The sequence below is a fragment of the Ambystoma mexicanum genome, chromosome 2p (assembly GCF_040938575.1).
Source record: "Ambystoma mexicanum isolate Mex_15411 chromosome 2p, UKY_AmexF1_1, whole genome shotgun sequence".
In the NCBI taxonomy this organism is placed as follows: domain Eukaryota; kingdom Metazoa; phylum Chordata; class Amphibia; order Caudata; family Ambystomatidae; genus Ambystoma; species Ambystoma mexicanum.
This window is the reverse complement of record NC_090923.1, coordinates 1,142,645,312-1,142,665,084: the sequence shown is the minus strand read 5'-3', so window position 1 is coordinate 1,142,665,084 and position 19,773 is coordinate 1,142,645,312. Positions and strand designations below refer to the sequence as shown.

General features: G+C 47.6%; 1 protein-coding gene across 1 annotated transcript in view; it reads left to right on the top strand.

The window, feature by feature from the left end:
• Nucleotides 1-19,773, top strand: part of FAM3A (FAM3 metabolism regulating signaling molecule A) — a 458,496-nt gene that overhangs the window by 213,559 nt on the left and 225,164 nt on the right. Inside the window, exons 4-5 of the mRNA XM_069645229.1 lie at nucleotides 16,273-16,296; nucleotides 16,412-16,535. Coding sequence (XP_069501330.1) covers nucleotides 16,273-16,296; nucleotides 16,412-16,535 — 148 coding nt within the window. The remainder of the gene's footprint in view (nucleotides 1-16,272; nucleotides 16,297-16,411; nucleotides 16,536-19,773) is intronic.

The window sequence follows — 19,773 nt, the reverse complement described above, 5'->3', positions numbered from 1 at the left end:
ATTAAGTATCCAAATTCTGTGCAGTGTTTGATTCACTTTGTCTTTATGTGCATCCAGATGCAATTTTTGCCTGGGATCGGATCCCATCATGGGATATGCGTGTTCTAAGTTCTCAAATCAAATGTGTAAGTGTGTGATGATGCCGTGACCTACCAGATATAAATCCTAAAAGGGGGTGTACTGTACACATGAACTGAAGATAAGTTTTCACCAATCGTGTGGTGGTGGTTTGTGATAAAATATATGGGAGTGTTTTTACTGTTTTAAAAAAATGTATATAATGTTTCAAATTGTGTGGTTCAGGGAGACTTGGGTTATTTTGAGTCTACAGTGTCATCTATCCCCTCCTAGCCGATTGTACAATAAACTTGCTTTGCTTTATGTACAAACGTGCACTCACTTCTCAAGTGATGGGCCTGCTTTCAGTTAAGGTGATTAGAGGCCCATCCCCACCTTTGGCGAGCCAGCGGCAGGAGTTCAGGCCTTCTGACATGTTGGGGGCGGGGAGGTCTCCTGTCCACACAACTCGGCTGTAGCACTTCTTTGCAGTGGCCAGTTGGGTCCACATGCTCCATATTGGATAATAGGCCTGTCTGTTCCCCAGAGGCCTGTTACTGTGATCCAGCTGTGCATGGCAGATAGAGGGAGCATGACTTTGGGGTGCTTCTGGTTCACCTGAATGCACTTTTGGGGGGTAAAGCAAGGGGCAAATTGGGAAATCGGGGGCGGGGGTTATTTCTTTGATTCAAGGGGTTTGTTAAGGGTAGAATCGGAGTGCATGTGGGGAGTTGGCTGACGTTACGGGGATTAAAAGGGTGAATGCGTTGAAGGAGTTTTATGTTGTAAATCCATTGTATATATTTTTACCTCGTTTTTTTTAGTATAGACGCCACTAGGACTGCCTTATTATTTGATGGTCGTAGCTTGCTCCCATCTTAGATTTAGGCATTTTTCTCACCCATTTTGTACATTTTAATAAACACCCTTCAACTGTGATCACTTGTGTCTGTCTTTACTGTTGCCACCATGAGTGCCTTACAAGCCCTTAAATTTGAACTGGGCTTATTGGTCATTGACTATACTATTCTGATTAAACCTGTACTCCTGTGGCTCTGACTTTGGACCAAGGAAGAATTATCTGTCTGCAGGTGCACCATGATTGGCGTTCCTAGGGGCAACCATGGTAAAACATGACCCTGGTTCAGTCACATAAGAAACATCCTAAAACAGATAGGCATTGGCTACTTGTGAATCAGACATGAGACCACTAATGCTTTAAGCATTAATGCAGTAAAGAAAGCTTGCTGGGATTGGGCATTTTTGGACTTACTTGATTTATCATTCTAGAAACCTTTATCTACCCAATATATATTAGATCTAAATTATTCCTGGGATTTGAAAAATATCTCCCGTGGATTGATGTGCCTACTGAGAGGACCCGCTATTTAAATTTCCGTTCGGGCATTCTACCCACTCATAGTGGGTAGAATGCACAAACAGAAATGTGCAAATGGAACTTATCCAGGATCGATATTTGCCCAATGTGCAAATTTCACCTGAAGATTTTTCACGTTTTTTCTGGTGTCCGCACTTACAGCATATTCGTCGCTCCTGGTTAATCCCTTTGTTTAAACTTTTTAATGTACAGATTTTTGAACCAATGGATTTGTGCAAAAAGCCCATGGAGTGCCTTCTAGGACATGGAATAGACGCAGGACACTTTTACTGTAAAACTCTCAGTATATTACCATTTGTGTTCTTTAATACTGTTGCTCTATCCGATTGTATCACTGTATTTCTTATGAATGGCTGAGGTATTGTTTTTAATATGTATTTTCCTTGTATCTATTGTTTTATGGAAAGTTTCCGAAATAAACATACAATGATATTTACTTCTTAGTCCTTTGTGACCGTTAACTGATTTGTGATTATTGGTTTGCTTTATGGAAATTTGTATCTGAAATAAAGTAGTTTTGACTGTAAAGAAAATAAAAAATAAAAAAGCTACTTACCATAATGGCCAAAGCAAGATTAGCTTTAAAACTAAACCTGAGCTGCTTTGGGGATTACCCTAATCATGGTTTCTATGTACAGGGCTGGTAGGGGCAGCCCTCCTGCACACCACGCCCAATTACGAATGTTTCAGAGCACCCTCGCTGGCCACTTAACGGTACCCTAGCCTTAAAGTTAATAAGGATATGTCTTTCAGTCTTAGCATGGTAACCATGGTGGCATCGTAGCCAGGACCTGCCAGAGGAGTTTAGTTATTCATGTTAAATTACTTTTCTGCTTTTAAAAAAAAAGGAAGTGCCAACCAGCAAAGCAGATACATATTTGAAATGAGGTTATTGTACTCCCAATTTTGGGAGTAAAGTGATTTTCTTATGGAGTAAAAAAAAAAGTTATTCCCATTATGAATGGGAGTCATTTTAGGCTAGTAAAAATATAGTTATAGTTAGACCCTAAAACAGTTATTTTTGTAATCCAAATGTCTTCGCACCTAGTATTCAGCCAAATTAAGAAATACATTTTTACCTTTTTAAGTTTTTCTTCAGAACAAACAGTATATTAGAGCTCCCCTTTGTCTCAATGCTCTCCTGCTATCACTGATCTTAATGTATCCATGGAGCTCTGTAGCTGAAAACAGGGGGCAGGCTCCTATGTTTCCATTTCCTATTTTTTGTTGGAGTATTATTACTTGTTTTTTTTCTTCTTCACACTTTGTATTAAAGCACTTGACGTTACACAACAAAGTACAGTAGGGTACAATTTACAGCGCCATTGAAGATGAGAGGACCGCAGAATACAGAAACAAGTGTTACACAGTTCAGCAGGGCAAACATGAGTATGAAGAGAGGATGGTTCAATAAGATTCCTATATCCAGGGGCATAGTTTCAAGGGGGCAGTTCAAGTCAATTATGGTGACGGAGCCCTGCCTTTGTTTGTCGCTGAGTGCAAGAGGTACAGTCTTAGAGGGTTCCAAATCTCTCTTGATCGTGATTCAGGCAGTTGCATGTGTGCCCATTTCTCTTCCATGTCATTAGCCCATGTTACATCTTTCAGCCAATGATCTCTGTTAGGAGCATGAGCACCTGCCCAACGCAAAAGAATGCAGCTCTTGGCAAGAAGGAGACCGAGCCGTATAAATTTACTGACCGTGCCAGATGGTGCATTCGGAATGTTAAACAGGCAAAGCAATGGAGTGGGGGGACATCTGTATCCGTCGTTTCGGACAGTGTTGCATGAGCAAGAATACAACGTGGGCATTTCCCAGCACCCTCATTTGAAAACATGCGTTTTCTATTCAGAGTGTAGTAGTACTGGTGTAAAACTTTAAGCGGTATCAGTCGAAAGCGGGAATTTAATGATACCTTGTGTGCACATATCGGTCCAGAGGTCATCGGTTATGTCCAGTTGGAGATCCCCCGCCCATTTAGTACATGTGTTGTGATGTACTACACCCGAACATGTTTGAATGAAGTGGTATAGGGACGACTCTCGCCTACGACTGTTGCCTGCTGTCAGTGCGAACCCCAGTAGTGCGCAGTTCTCGGGTTTAGCTGGGAAGCAGCTCCACAGTTCCTTACATGCTCTACACAGGCCTGCATATTACAACCATTGGGAGGACGTCCCCTGTGTAAGCCCTAGGATGCGAGAGGTTTGAATGAAGTTACCTTCCGGATATAATGACTCCAGTGTGTGAAATCCCTGTCGTGCCCATGTCGTCCGCGCACCAGGGCCAGCATGAGGCAGGGATGGGACACAATTCCATAAAGGAAAATCCTCATGAAATGGGGCACGTACATCAGTTACCCTAAAATGTAGCGCAAGGCCAGCGCTGTGATGCCAATTCGGTCAAAAAAGCAATAGTCAGTGAATGCTTCGGGGAAGACCAATTAGCGCAGGTCCCTGCTTCCTACCGAATAGCTCTCTAGCAGTATATGAGGGGGAGGTGGTTTAGCACTAAACCAAAGAGCTGCATACTGTGCCTGTTCTGCCATCCAGTATAACTCCAAGTCGTAGGCAGCAAACCCACCCCTGTCAAATGGTTGTGTTGGTGTGCCCCATTTCAGTCGTACCGCCCCAGACTGCCTTATGAATTTGCTGATCTCGCTCTCCAGCTCCTGCAAGAAGGGTCGCCCAGGCCACAAAGGTATAATAAGGAAAAGATAAAGTAGTTTAGGAAGGACTGTCCTTTTAAGAAGCACAATCTTACCCGCTATTGTGATGGGGCGGGGGGCCCAGCATACAAGCTTAGCTTGCAGTTGAGTCACATATGTGTTGTGATTGTAGTCATGCAGCGTGGGACTGTGTCTGGTACCGGCATGCCCAGGTAGCGTATAGTCGCTGGAGCCCATTGGAACCCCTGTACGTCTGTGGGAAGGGGAGTGATATCTGTTAGCAGAAAGAGTTTGGATTTACTACAGTTTATTCGAAGACCAGACACTTCTCCAATATTTAGGATATCCTGCATAATAGGCCTTATATGTTCCTATGGACTCCGAATGTATATTAGTGCATCGTCTGCGTAACAGGAGATGATTTGCGGTTCAGCTGTCAATCGGACCCCGCAGTGTCTGTGTTTGAGTCTTATTAAATCTGCCCAAGGGTTCAATTATAATCGCAAATATTAGGGGCGACTGGGCAGCCTTGACGGGTGCCACGTCCTATCGTAAATGGTGCAGAGAGTAGCCCATTCGTATTAACTCTGGCTGTTGGGGCAGCATAGGGGCCCTGAGGAACTCCCAACCGAACCTGCACTTCGACAATACAGTGTACATGAACCGCCAGGAAACCGAATTGAATGCCTTTTGAATATCTAATGTGACTGCTACCGCTTTGGGGTCAATTTGCGGCAGTATATTAGAGGCGTCGAAGGTTAAGTGCCATGGATCTGCCGGAGATGAATCCTGATTGATCAGGATGGACAATATACAGCATAACTGGCATCAACAGGGTGGTCAATATTGTCATGCCACTTACCTGGGGTGCGGGGCGCATCTGCAGGTCCCGGCGCTTCCCGTCCTGGCGCATCTACCCCCGATACAGGTTGGGGGAACCTCGGTCATATGCGGCTCATGCCGCTTCCGGGTTTTCCCGTTCGCGTGGTTCGCGCAGGAGCGGAAGGCCGTGTTTCGCCCTCCGTGCATGCGCCGTCCACAGAGCGCTCGGGAAGTTGCAAGCTTGCTTCCCAAGCCTCGTTTTGGGCGCGTCAGCACCCGGGGACAGCACGGATTGCGTTCCAAGCCTCCCGGGTGCTGCCTGCCCTATATTAAGGGCCAGTTTGCTTGAACAAACCGCGTCTCAACGCGGTTTGTTTCCTGATCGCGTCCTCGCCTGTGTTACTCTTGAGTAGCACCTTGTCAGCCTTCCCAGCCTTTTGTTCCTAGTCCTTCCCTGCTGGTGTTTCCTTTCCTTGTCTGCCTCTGGGAGTTTTCTTGCCTCATTCCTTTCTTGCCAGTAGGTTCCCTGGGCCATCATTTTCCCTACTCCCTTCATGCCTTCCAGTTCTTCCCCTTGTTCTGCCCCAGGGTTCCTAGTCCCTCCTGCCTCCTTGCCTGTTGGTTCTGTGCCTTGCCTCCTGCCATCTCTAGAGTTCTCTGCCTACTCATCCCTCCTCTGCACCTGCCAACTTCGGTTCTTTTCATCGATCCACTGCTACTTCTGGAGCCAAGCTGTTGTATTCTGCTGTGGATTCTCCATCCAGTCAAGACCCGCCTTCCCTGTCAGTGCTTGCACTGTCCCGACGTCACGCAAATCAGGGAAGTGCGCATCCGTGGCGTTGGGAGCTGGTTCACCACTGACCTTGTTTGAATTCAGGGTGGGTGTTGCGCTGGTTCCTCGCGTTACACATTCAGCAACCATCAGTCGGACAGCCTGGCTACTTCACCACAACCATCAACTGGAGGTTCAGGTACTCAGCGCCCACGAGACGCTTTTCTTAACAAATATCTTCACAAATATTTTTACATCAGTATTAAGGACTGGGGCCGGTATTAGTAAAGTTTATTTATAAAGCGCCTATACACAGGCAGTGTTTCAAAGCGCTCAAGGAGGGTGGGAACATGGGGGAAAATCAGTCGCTCGTAGCCCTTTAAATTATGAGGCAATAACATTCTGCACAGGCAGAATAAGTGCATATAATACATTTAACAGTTGAGACACAGCAAATAGGCCTGACATTGATTCTGCAGATTTACCAAGTGCAATTAAGGGTGAAGATAGGGGAGAACAGACTGACGATCTTCCTTCCGGCACGGTGCATTCAGATCGTGCAAGTGCACAGACGGTGACGGGGAGGGGGGAGATCCAAGTGCACCCAGTCGATGGAGACTGGGGTAAGGGCATAGAGCCACTCTCTTGGGTTATTTCTGAAGTGCAATGAGGGAGGTTGGGGTGCAGGACCCCTGAGGCGAGGCAGTGCGAGGGAGGACTGCGGGGGTTCCCGGGACCTGTGAGACTCTGAGGTACACCAGGGCAGCCAGTTGCCAAGCTGCAAGGAAGTGGAGGGAGAGGTGGAAGAGCTGCATTGGTCTGCGGGTTTACCCTGTTTCAACAAGACCGTAATGACTGCCTCCCGCATAGTGTCTGGAAGAGACTGAGACTCGAGAGATTTGCGCCAGACCTGGAGGAGGTATGGGGCAAGAGTTTCATTATAACATTTATAAAATTCTGCGATTAGGCCATCCGTACCCGGGGCCTTCCCAGTTTTGAGGTGTTCAATTGCCCGAGAAATGTTGACTATCGAGATTGGGAGATCCAGAAGGGCCCCGGTGTCCTATGATATTTGACGGAGTGGTAATGTATCAAGAAACCCGTCGTTTTCTTCCTGCATACATGCGTCTTTGTTGGTATAGAGGTCCTGATAGAACCTTGCGAAAACCCTGTTAATGGCTGCAGGGGTGTGGACCAGGTCACCAGACTCGACTCGCACGAGTGGGATACAGCCAGTACCTTCTTTTTGTCATGCCATACGTGCAAGTAATAACATGCCAGGTCTATCCCCTTATCTGTATTTCCTAGTGGCCATGGGAGCATTAAAAAATGTTACTCCGTGTTCTGCATGGGTTCTAAAGGTATCCACGTCCTCTTTAATCCGTGCAAGTGTGGTCACCCATCAGTTCCGGCTCCAATTCCTGCAATTTACCCTCCCGTTGTGTTATACTGTGTCAAATTGCCTTGAGGACCCTAAACTCTGTGCACACCGCGATTCCCCAGATGTAAACCTTAAAGGCATGGTCTAGTAAAAAATGTTATTTAAAAAATAGATAGGCAACATAAAAAAAAATACTAGCATTCTCTTTTTTAAAACTTCCTATGTAAAATTTTGAGCTATTCAGGCTCAAAATTCGCAAAAGCAAGCACATGGGCACATCCATTTTGTGAAATGGAGGCCCTCCTGTGCTGGCATTTGCTTTTGCGGCACTAATGAAGGAAAAGCCAGCAAGCTGTAGTAAACAAAAGCTACCGCTGGGTGGCTTTCCTTTCATTAGTGCTGTACGCGGAGGACGGGGACCGGAGACCAGAGCAGGAAAGCTGCAGCTGAATCTCGGTAAGTACTATTTATTTATTTTTTTAAAATAAGCACTAGCTGGAGGAGCCCGGAAAACCTAGAAATAAAACCGCAGCTTTAAAAACGTTGTATTTATGTTTGCGGTCGCTTTTGAAGCGACCGCAAACCTAAATACAACGTTATTGTGTTGGAAAACGCTGCGGTTTTTCTTTCCAAGTTTCTCAGGCTCCTCCGGCTCGGAAAACCGCAGCGTTTTCCAACACAACCGTGTTGTGTTTCTGCCTGCTGTGGCTATCACTTTGCGTCTCCGGTGCTCAGCCACAGCAGGCAGAAGCACAATGCGGTTATGTTTACATGCCGCGTAGTGTTTCTACCTACAGCTGATTTCCCATTTGGGGCTCTCGGCAGATTCAGGCAGGAACGAGCCGGAGGAGCCTGAGAAACTTGGAAAGAAAAACCGCAGCGTTTCCCAACACAATAACATTGTATTTATGTTTGCGGTCGCTTCAAAAGCGACCGCAAACATAAATACAATGTTTTTAAAGCTGCGGTTTTATTTCTAATTTTTCCGGGCTCCTCCAGCCTGGAAAACTTAGAAAAAAAACCGCAGCTAGTGCTTATTTTTTAAAAAAAAATAAATAGCACTTACCGAGATTCAGCTGCAGCTTTCCTGCTCTGGTCTCCGGTCCCCGTCCTCCGCGTACAGCACTAATGAAGGGAAAGCCACCCAGCGGTAGCTTTTGTTTACTACAGCTGGCTGGCTTTTCCTTCATTAGTGGCACAAAAGCAAAAGCCAGCACAGGAGGGCCTCCATTTCACAAAATGGATGCGCCCATATGCTTGCTTTTGCGAATTTTGAGCTTGAATAGCTCAAAATTTTACATAGGAAGTTTTAAAAAAGAGAATGCTAGTATTTATATTTTTTTTATGTTGCCTATCTATTATTTAAATAAAAATTTTTACTAGACCATGCCTTTAAAGGCTTCCCAGAGTGTACCAGGCGAGAGTACTGATCCTACATTCTTCTAAAAAAACAGGTGTACGTGGTCGTCGACAGTGGATGTAAATGCAACACTTTGCAGGGCTAGTGGTTTAAAGCGCCAGTTGCCGCAAGGTTGTTCTGCTTAATTTATGCTTAGTTCAAAATGGCGCGGGTGCAATGCATTCTGGGAGCGCTCGCAGCCATGTTGGATATTTACTTCACTCCGCAGTGAAAGGCTGCACACATTTTGCTGAAGTGTTAGATTCACAGTGCTGAGACAAACATGCTTTTTCAAACTTGGTATGCAGTCAAGGCCATTTCTGCTGGGAAAAGCTAATGTTGTTATGACTTGCTACTGTTGTCCGTGGAGCATGTTTTTAGAGCAGGGAGGCCCTGCGTTCCTTGGGGGGAGCTCTCGATTGACCCAGCTGGCAACCGACGGCTGTTCCTCAACTGCGCAGGTGCAATTCCAGAAGGTTCGAGAATTAACTCCTTTTTTTGGAGTGCCTACATAGGTGGAAACCTGGAGGGGTCAGGTGAGACTTCAGCCAGAGAAGGACGCTCCGTCTGGCCTTCCTGTGAGCTGTGGCACTCTCGTCCTGGCTGTCCTCTGGGTCTTCCAGCCGCTTCTGGACGAGATGAGGAAAAAGAATTACGCTCACGGTGATGTATTCTTTCTTTGACTTCTTTACTTTTTTCTGTGATCTATGGCCATGTTAGTTTTATGAGTTATTTCTATGTACTTGTAATCTTTGAATAAATAGCCGTAAAGAGCTGATTATCTTCTAAAGCGTGCGTGGCTCTGAGTTATTGTGTCTGTCTGTTTTTGGGTTGAAGTATTTGCTCTATGATTGCATTGGTGATTTATGGTAGTTCCGTGCACTTTTCAGAGGAGAGCAATACAGAGGTCTGGAGAGGGTAGGCAGGGTCAGGGAGATAACGGGGAGTGGTCAGAGTAGGTGCGAGGGAGCATGGAGACATCTCCAACCCCACAGAGTAATGTTTTAGAGATAATCCACATGTCGAAGCAGGAGTGGGACTCATGGACGTGGGAATAGAAAGTATATGCACGGTCAGAGGTATGTAGTGCTCGCCAAGCATCCACAAGTTCTAGAGAGTGCATACCTTCTTTGATAGTGGAGGTGGCTCGGGTGGGGGTTATATGGGTGCATGTGGATCTATCTAATTCTAGGTCTAAGATGGTGTTGGAATCCCCCCACCCCCTCCACAAAATAGGGACCAGTTGATACTGAGCAAGTTCCTGTGAACCATCTGCATAAAATTGAGGGTTGTCCACATTGGGACCTTATACATTCATCAACAGCATCCCCCTGTCCGCAAGAGGCCCATACACCAACACATCTGCCCAGTGGGTCTGCACACGTGTGGCTGCATTGAAATGGGACAGATCGATGTATCCATATCATAACCCCCCCCCTCCTGCCCCCTCCCTCCCCTCAGACTGTGAGGAGTAGGATATATAGAATTGATTCTTCCCCCAGCTTCTAGCAAACCGTTCACAAATCGGCGAGAGGGCATGTGTCTCTTGTAAGTACAGGATTTGGACTTTGTGTCTCTCACTTTACAGGTGTATTTTCCTTTGTCTACTTGAGTTACCCAGGACCAACTCAGACAGGTAATAGCTCCCATCTGGATGCAAGAAGATCCATATTGCCTGCTCGGTAGTATCTAGACCCAATCCTCCCCTCACTGTCAGCCCGCTCCCCCACTTATCCGTCCATTGTGTGTGAGCGTTGTGTGCGTCAAGTGCAATTTTCTTCAACTTTAACAACCCCAACCATTCCATCGCCATCCCTCTCCCGCACCCCTGTAGGAATTTGGGGAATGTATTCCCACAAATACTACCCCAATTTATCAATGCAACATTGCATGGGGGAAGCTGCCACATGGACCCACCAGGTTGACGTAGAACTTGGATGCAGATAGAAGGATAAGTGTTCACATGCTACTCATGAAATTGACCCCAACTGGGGTAACCAACATATTACCAGTTGAAGTCAAAACCAGCAGAAAAGCGTATACTTTCACCATCTCCAGGGACACCAACATGAGAGGAACAGGTATGTAACGTTTGCGACATAGGGCAACCCATAGAGTGTGTAAGCCAGAAAGAGAGCTAGACGCTCCCACAAGGGCCAATCTGGGTAGTGTTCTCAGTGTTCAGGGAGTCGGTAAGGCCTCATCAAGGAACTTCATAGCCTCGTCAGGCAATGTAAAAAAGAAGGTCTTGCTGTTCCATTCAACACACTGTTTCACTGGGTATAGCATTGCATATTTCAAGTTGCCCTTGTGGAGTCGTTTCTTGACCGCTAAGAAGGATTTCCCTTCCTGCTGGACGGCCACTGAGAAGTCGGATAGATATGCATCCTGTTCAAGCCCAACATCAAGTCTCCTGGCTCTCGAGCTGCACAGAGTAGTGCGTCGCAGGCGCGGTAATTGAGGATGCCAGCAATGATGGGTTGTGGAGGCGCAGCAGGTCTGGGCTCAGGTGCTAAAGTTTGTGGGCCCGCTCTATTGCAAATTGTGGTGATAATGTTGGGTTGCCCAGGAGTGGGAGTAGGGTGGACTCTATCCACTGCTCCAGCAATGTGTCCGTGTTACTTTCAGGGACCCCAATGATGCGAATGTTAAGGTGGGAGCGCGACTCAAGGTCGTCATTCTTCTTCTCCACGTGTAGCACCCGCCTGGATAGAGTAGCAAGTTCACTCCTCGTGGAAGATACATCGTCCAACACAGTGCCCACGCGTGTCTCAGCATCCGCCAGCCGATGGTCATTCTTGTCCATACGCATTTTTATAGAATCAATGGTGGTAGTCCAGTCATCCAGTTTGGTGTGCACCTTGGTGAACCCCTCTTGCATGCACGCAATCGCGCGTTGAGTTTCGGTGGGTTCCATTGGGAATGCTGCCACATCCATGTCGGTGGATGATCCACCAGTTATTGATGGCTTGGGGGCAGATTTCCTATATTGGTTTATGGTGCGTTGATTTTTGGCACTCCCTTTGGGCGTTTTGTAAAGAAAGATCTTTACGGCAACAGTCCCTGGGCTGGGAGCACTCCCCGGGTGGTAAGTATCTTGTGCTGGTTGTTGTTCACCTTTGTCGTGAGCCCTGTTCGTGGGGTCCTGTACCACCCCGTGACGCTAGTGTGAAAGAGTGTTAGCAGTTCAGGGCGAGGTTTGGCTGTCAGCACAAGACTGGGCAGAGCGGGGGTGGGTGCGTACTTCCAGTCCCGGTGCAAACAGCGGAGTGGGTCGCTGTGCCGCCAGCAAAGAGCTGGCCATCAAGTCCTCAGAACAAAAGTCGGGCCATGAAGCTGACGTGATGCACTGAAGCTAAAGAACAGTAGTGGTCAAGAGGGCCCAGATATACTGTGAGGAGCGCTGAGGCACTCCCGGGGCATGAGGCAGTGCAGTACATCCCATCCACGTGTGTAGATGGGCCGGTATTTTGGGGGCGGGGCCCAAGTAGTGCAGTAGGCAAAAGACTTTAGGGTAGCACAGTTGAATCAAGGCCTGGAGTGGAATAAAGCACCTCAATCTCGAGCTTCAACAGTGTAGTAGTGTGCCACCCAGTGACTGACCCCAGGGCACAGGCTGGAGTATATGGTCGACGTAATGTGCAGCTCCTGCTCAGCAATGATGGTCCCGAAGAGTCAAATGTGTGCTGAACAGCACAATGAGCTTTGCTGGGATGAGAGTTGATATGGCCAGGGGCCCACAGCTTCCAATTTGGTGCTGGGCAGTGTCCTTGGAACCCAGTCCAGTGCTCCGGGTAATGGCCCGGGGGGAGGGGGGGGCCCAGGGTTCAATCTACGAGGTGGGCGAGATCCGGAGATGAGAGGTGCCCAGATAGCAAGCATGAGGAGGAGCAGGTTGCTAAAGAAATGGCTCCTGGTAGGCGAACAGCCAGCACAGCACGGCTCATGTTATTTAGCACCCACCTTTGCCGAGCCTTAGAAACCCCGCTGGTCCCGCCTGTCTAGATGCTGCACGGCAATGGGGAATGATTGTCCCTCCGGCGTAGTGGGGCTCTGGTGTCCCTCAATCCACCTGCAGTCGTTGCAGCAGGGGAGCCGCGGTGGTTTCAGATATCCGATCGCTCTAGGCACGTCTTCGGGCATGAAGGAGGCGCCCTAGCGGGTAGTGTGATCCTGGCCCTGTGGATTGGCAGCCGGGATCGCACGGTACCCGCCGGGGAACCCTCCACGGTACAATGCGGCAGATAGCGCCCCCGAGGGGGAGGGGGGAGAAGGAGTCGGCAGTGTTTTGGTGGATTGAGGCACGCTGCACAGTGTTTTGGTGTATTGAGGCACGCTGCACTAGTTCTGCAGATTATGCTGCCCGATCCTCACGGCCAGCTGAGGTGTATAGTCCACATGTAGTACGTGCTGTCCCTCACTCACGTTGGGGCGCAGGACCTTGGGAGAACCTTCCAGGCAGCAGGGTACGCTGCAGAGGGTGGCGCTCCCCAAGGGGGGGATGGGAGGAATCGGCAGTGCTGGGGGGGGGGGGGAGGGTCAGGGCGCACCTCACCAATTATGTTGTTTGTGCTGGCTGATCCACACGACCAGCCAAGGCGCGGCAGAAGTGTAGTGTGCGCCGTCCCTCACTCTCGCTGGGGTGCCAGGTCCTCGTTCCAGGTACCCCGATCGCCGATCAGGAAAGGAGTGTCGGCAGAAGTGTCAGAAGCCCAATATGTGCTTCAAGCTTTAGCAGGATTAATGTAAGCAGGACATTGTTCGTCCCAATCGACCACAGACTCGGGAGCTCTAAACTAGAGCCCCCATTTTGGTCATGGTGCACAGCAAACTACCCTGGTGTGCTTTCTTGTGTCGCCATGGGACAAAGTCTTGCTGTTTCATCCTGACCTATAATCCAATTTATTGAGCCAAACGCTATAGGCATATACAGCAGCCATAATTTGAGAATCATTGCCCTTCTTTGGGAAGAGCATTCTATATGAATACTCCAAAAGTCACATGTAGGCCCTTCCCTCCGAAATATACATGAAGTGCCTGACCCGAAATCGGGCAATGAGGGTCTGAAACTGCTGATGCTGATAGCTTGCCCATTAGCTCATTCACTAAGAGCCCTAAGGATCTTGTTTTTGTCACGTCATGTGCGATAAATCCCCTTTTCTCAGCTGAGAGTTGGGGTAGCTTGCAGTAGGGGCCAAAAGAATGATGTATGCATTAATCAGTAATATCTGCTTGCGCCAGGACATGTCCAACCCTCTTGCTTAGCATGGTAATGGATGCCAAAAATGTGTACTTCATGACAGAAAATCAAACACATCTGAAAATGGTCTTCCAAAAACATATCCTGAATTGCCTTTGTCAGCTAGCACTATGTCAAAATGGCATGGTCCTCCACCAGGTTTCTAGACATTGGGGGTCATCACGAGTTTGTCGGTAACCCTTAAATGCGGCGCCAACGCTATTACCGCTTCATTTAAGGGTCCGCCAAATCACGGGGTTGGCAGCATTTACATCCCCCCTCTCAGAGATGTGGGTAAATGTGTCAGGAATTTGTCGATTTTTGATGCAATTACCGCTCGGTATTACCGCGACGGTAGTTGTGCCAAAAATGGACCCATTGGGTCCAACGGGGAAATTCCCGAATGGTCACGATGAGGAATGGGGAATTACCATTCTGCCAAATCTGTGATCCGGTGCTAATAGCACTGGGGGGTTTGGCGGTAACACCGCCGGGACACCGCCCAACTCGTGATGAGGACCATTATGTTAAGTCTAGTTTGGAAATATCCTGCTGCTGATCGCGCTTAAAAGAATATTCATACCCGGGAAAGGCGGTCTGACCAATCAGAATCTGCCTTTCCTGGCCGTGATTGTGCATTCACCGCCTGCTGCAGTGAAAAAAAAAGTAAACAAAAATGGCTGCCACCATGACAATCGAAAAAGACTAGATACCTTTCCGGGTGACAGTGGCAATTCTTTTACATGTTTTCATTGGCCACTCGGGCCTAACAAAGCTCGGCTTTGTAGGCTGGTAAACCCCATGTCTACCTCGGCGGCGGGGCGTGAAAGTTATATTTGCACCCGGGAAAGGCTGCCTGACCAATCGGAATCTGCCTTTCCCAGGTTCGATTCTGCAGCAGTGAAAAAAGAGTAAAAAAAAATGGCACCCGCCAAAAAATCAAAAAGGCACTAGATCCCTTTTTGGGTGACTGCAGCCCCATTTTCAATGGCCACTGTCATTCGAAAAGAGACCTAGTCCATTGCCTATGTTTATAATGGCGGACCATTTTCTTTATTTTTTATCATTCAGACGGGAAATGTGCTCGCAACCAGCACATCTTCTATTGGAATAAGAAATCCTGGGGTGCAAATAACTTTCATGCCTAGCTGCCGGGGTGGACATGGTGTTTTACAGCCTGAGCTGAGGGCCTCGCTACGCTCTGGCCTACCAAAGCTCAGGCTTACCAAAGCTCAGGTTGACTGGCCGTTAAATGCCATGTTAGCCCCGGCGGGGGCTTGAAAGTTATAAGAGGTTACTACTGAATGAAAGCTTTAGTGGCTTCCCACAAAATACAAGTAATCTCCATGGAGGCGGTAGCCTGAATGATTATTTAGAGCTCCTCTGTGACACATTCTCTGACCTACTCCATGTCCATAACAGAACATCCTCCCAGTATAAGATCCCCACCCTTGTCCCTGTACCACCCTCTCCGCTTCACCCCACTTTCCATAGCACTTAGGAAGCATAGGGTTAAATTGGATATCCGGCCAAAATTCCAGTAGCTAATATGTAGGATAGCAAAGATTAAAAGGAGTATGGAAGGCAGAGGCAGCAGAAGGAGGCGAATCTATACACCCAGCGTGTACCACCGTCTTACTATCAACTTTACTGATCTGCTTTGCTTGACCTTACTCCAGGGACCATGTCTGTTGTGGGTTGTCAGTAAATATCTTAAGAAGAAGGATCTTTGGCTCTTCTGGGCTGTAAATAAAATGTTGGCTTCCCTACCCTAATATAACATCTCTAGTCTGGGTAGTTCTTGCAGTAGTTCTGAGGTCCCACCACATTACTGAAAACTCAGCTAATTTCTGATCTGATACAAACTGCCAATTATCATAAATTAAGACTGAGTTAATGTAGCAATAATTTGCTTTTAATTCAAAATTCTCCAAATAGACCAATACTAGCATATCTTTAATGGCCCGAGGATAAGGTCCAACGGGAAGACTGGGGGCCCACAAAAGCTTTTGCAGGAAATCCTCTCCATCTCATTGTGGAGAAAAAAAGCTGTAAACATGATTCTGTAAAATGTAACAGTAATTTTCTGACGATTTGAAAGGGTATCTAGTCTGCTGATGATTATTACTGTTGTCTGTACAAACTCCACCAAAACCAACAAACCTTTTGCTGGAAAGGAGGATTTCTGTAGGACAGAACAAGTTGCTTGCATTTTTGTGCATTTGTAGCTGGGACAGAGCTCACCCACCACAATGCAACTGAGCGATGGTGATGTGGGTCTGGTTTTGTCTGAGAAAATGTGATGTGGCTCTGGTTGTATCGCAGAGGACTAATGATCTTGATACTTTTATGATGCGTTCCCCAGACGGGGTCCGATATGGCACTAGTTATGTACCAGAGGGTGTATTATAATGTTTTTGTATTTCTACAGGGTTTTGTAAGAGGGTTATGTAATGCAGATTTTGCTGAGGGTATATGTCCAAAGGCTCACATTTTACACCAGCTCTAAACAGTTTATCTTTTTCTTCCCCTTACAGGGCCACAGAATCCCACCACAGCATGTGAGTGAACATTACTTAGATGGAGGCTTCTCTCTGTAGCCTTATGTTTGAGAAGGGCGTGGAGGGAGAATTCGGATTTTGGTTTTGTTGACACTGACCATTTTGCCTTTTTCAGATCCCAAGCCAAGAAGGTACAAGTGTGGCCTGCCCCAGCCCTGTCCTGAGCAGCACTTCTCCTTCCGTATCGTGAGTGGGGCAGCCAATGTCATCGGACCCAAAATCTGCTTCGAGGATAAAATGTAAATGTTTGTTTTTCCGTTTGCATATATTTGTGTGTGGATGTTGCCACACTTCTCACTGATCTCTGTAACTGGTGGTTCTTGCTTGCACATGTTCCTTGTTTCTGCACCACCTTACTGCACCTCCCTCCTCTCCCCTGGTAGATTCCATCGTTTCCCCAATATTGGGTTTTTTATATAGGCACATACTTTAGAATAGTCCCACCTGTCATGCTGGGAAACCCTTTTGATTATTTTCTTATTCACTCCTACAGCTGGCTTCTTTAAGAGCTTACACACATCCTGGCTATTGTGACACACCCAGTGTTGCCAGGCCACATTGTAAAGCCTACAGTTTCACTACTAGATTTGTAACCCCCACACCCCCTTTGCAGAAGAAACTCTTGATGAGAGCTCCTGTTTTTTTGCTCTGCTCCTTCACATTGTTGTTGTTTTGTTCACAATTAAACATTTCCTGCTTCCAGACTATGCCAGGGCCCTGTGGGCTTCTGTGGCGGCAGCTGCCGGGGCTATGAGGCTTTCTGGCTAGCCTAGAAGAAAGGATGTCCCTGTTTAATATATTTTCAGGGTGAATATTGAGCAGGAGTAGCTCCCATAAGCACTCCTACAGCCTGCACCTCCAAAGATGGGCAATCTGATGGGGCTGATATAGATAAAAAGAATCACAGAAGCGCTTATGAGGGTGCCTGGGTGGAAAGAGTCTGTGTGCCTCAGATCTGCTTTTGAATAGTCAACATGTTTATCAAAAGGTGATCAATACGCTGCTTTAATTGTGGGAAACTGCGGGGAGGGGCAGATCAAGGCAGTCCCCACAGGCCATCCCCATCCTCTCTGCCCACCTGTGTTGTTCCCTTGTGCCCCCCCCTTCCCGCACACAGGAGTCTGTCCTGCTACGTTCTGGTTTCACCATCACCGTCTTGTGGCCAATGCTGTATTTTACTTTTATGGACTTCATTGATTCATGGTGCGTTACCCTTTCACAACTCTCATGCTGGACTTCCTTTGCAGCTTGTACTCATGGTGACCCTGAATCATGCTGTTCCCATCTTCATCTTGTATCCTGGCTTGCAACATTATGTGTTACTACTGAGTTCTGCAGTTGTATTCGTTCTCCCCTCTTGCTTCTCCATTCTTTTTGACTGCTTACTCTCTGTTCTCTCATCCCCTCTCCCTTTTCCTATCTCCTCCTCCCCTCCCCTTAATTTCTTCTACGCACTTACTCTATCAGAATTGTCCCTGGACCTAGTATGATAGCAACCTCGTCTGTCGCTCCCCCAGCCCCTTACTGTTTCCCCCCCCCCTCCCTCCAGCACGATCTAAAACATTGTCAAGCCTAGTACGATAGTCCCTTGTTTTGTTCCTCTCCTTCCTTTCTGCACCCCTGTCCCTCAGCTTTTGTTTTTCTCCGGCTCTACCAGAAATGTCGTCAGGCCTAGTACGGTAGTCTCCTGTCTGTTTCCATCTCCCCCTCCCTTCCTTATCTATGTCTTAGCTCCATCTGAAATGTCGTCAGACCGAGTAAGAAAGTTAATTTCACATCCTTACTGTGCATGGCCTGTAAGAATGTCATTGTATTTACATAGTATAGGCGCTATATAAAGTATCATATCATGGACGACGAAGAATAAGCGATAGTTGTCACTGGCTGTGGATTCTTCAAAGTTGACTGCAAGTGAGCAGCTACTGTTGTTAACTGCACCGTTGACAGGTGAGTTGCCACAGAGGGACCCATCAACATTTGCCTTCATTGGAGGTGTTGCAGTTGCTAGTCTCCTCGTTCAGTGAGCAGCAATTGAAGCCAGTTGTCAGAGATCACATTGGGCCTCATTACGACCCTGGCGGTAAGGGGTTAACGCCAGCGTTAGCTGCGCCGACCCCTTACCGCCAACTACGAGGTCCCTTAGCGCCATGGCGCTTTTAACACCTGCTTTTAGCAGGTGTTAAAATCCATGGCGCTAAGGGACCATGGAGTTAATTACGCCACCGTAATTTACGGTGGCGTAATTAACGCCTTCCCCACTCCCATTATGCCCTATGGGGCAAAAATGGGAATGGGGAAGGGTAAATGGGGATTGGGGACTTACCGCCCCGCCGACCTCGGAATGGGGCGGTAAGTCCGCCAACCACCATGGCGTAAACGTAGTTTACGCCATGGTGGTAAAGTCACGGCCCAGGCGGTAACTTACCGCCTGGGTCGTAATGAGGCCCATTGTCTGTTATGAATCGGCGACTTGCAGAAGTCAAGAGCCCAACGTCTTATCAGGTTCCTATCAGTGAAACTTGCTGTCGAGGAAATGCCATTGTCGCTTTTTCATTTTCTCTCTAAAGAAGGTGCCAGAACAGATTAGGGGGGTCGGGGGGTAGATCAACTGGAGTCCTGGGGAGGTAGGTCCCCAGGACTCCAGTTTACGGGAAGTGGCAAAGAGGTAATTTCGCCATTCTTGATGTTGAAAATCTTTGAGGTGGTCCATCAGTTCCGTGCTAGACCGCTACCTCAGGCCCAGAAGAGGTTGCCGCAGGTACAGACACCCATATACTCTGAGGACTCTGTTCTTCTGAAACCAACCTTACTCTGAATCAGTTGTGTCAATGGGCATAAGTCAGCAACGCCTGGTGTTCCCTCCCCTGTGCCCACTAAGAAATTGGTCCCACAGAATGGGTAGAAGCCTCACCCAGCGAGTTTCCCTAGCAGTAAGGGCATCTAACACAGCGCCCATCCTCTCTTAATTTCAGAGACACTTGGGGGACTAGGCTCAATCTCTGTACGAGTTTCTCATGAAAGACCAGCAGCGTGAGGCACAAGATCGATTCCAGGAAAAGGTTTTGGACGCTGCAAATGTCATGTGGGGCACCTTTGATTCTGTGGACTGTCCGGTCCCAGTCGATTTACCTTGCAGAGGTTTCTTAACCCCACCTGAATGTTAGGACTGAAGCTACCGTTCACATGGCTACATAGAATATACCGGTGAGAAGAAATTGGTCCTCTAGAATTTTACTCGCTCTTCTGACCCTCCGAATTCTGGATTGGATGTATGGATCTGTAATACATAAAATACAGCAATTGCTTCTCTCAAACTTGCTTGAATTCCACCTCCCCACACTAATTGGCAAATCCATTCATACCTGGAAACCTCTGGTAGATGCTTAGAGGTTCTTAAATATTCTTTGCACTCTTATGTGGTGTAGCTACCGAACACTTCTTCCTTCAATCCTGTTCAGAATAGCTTCATTAAAATAA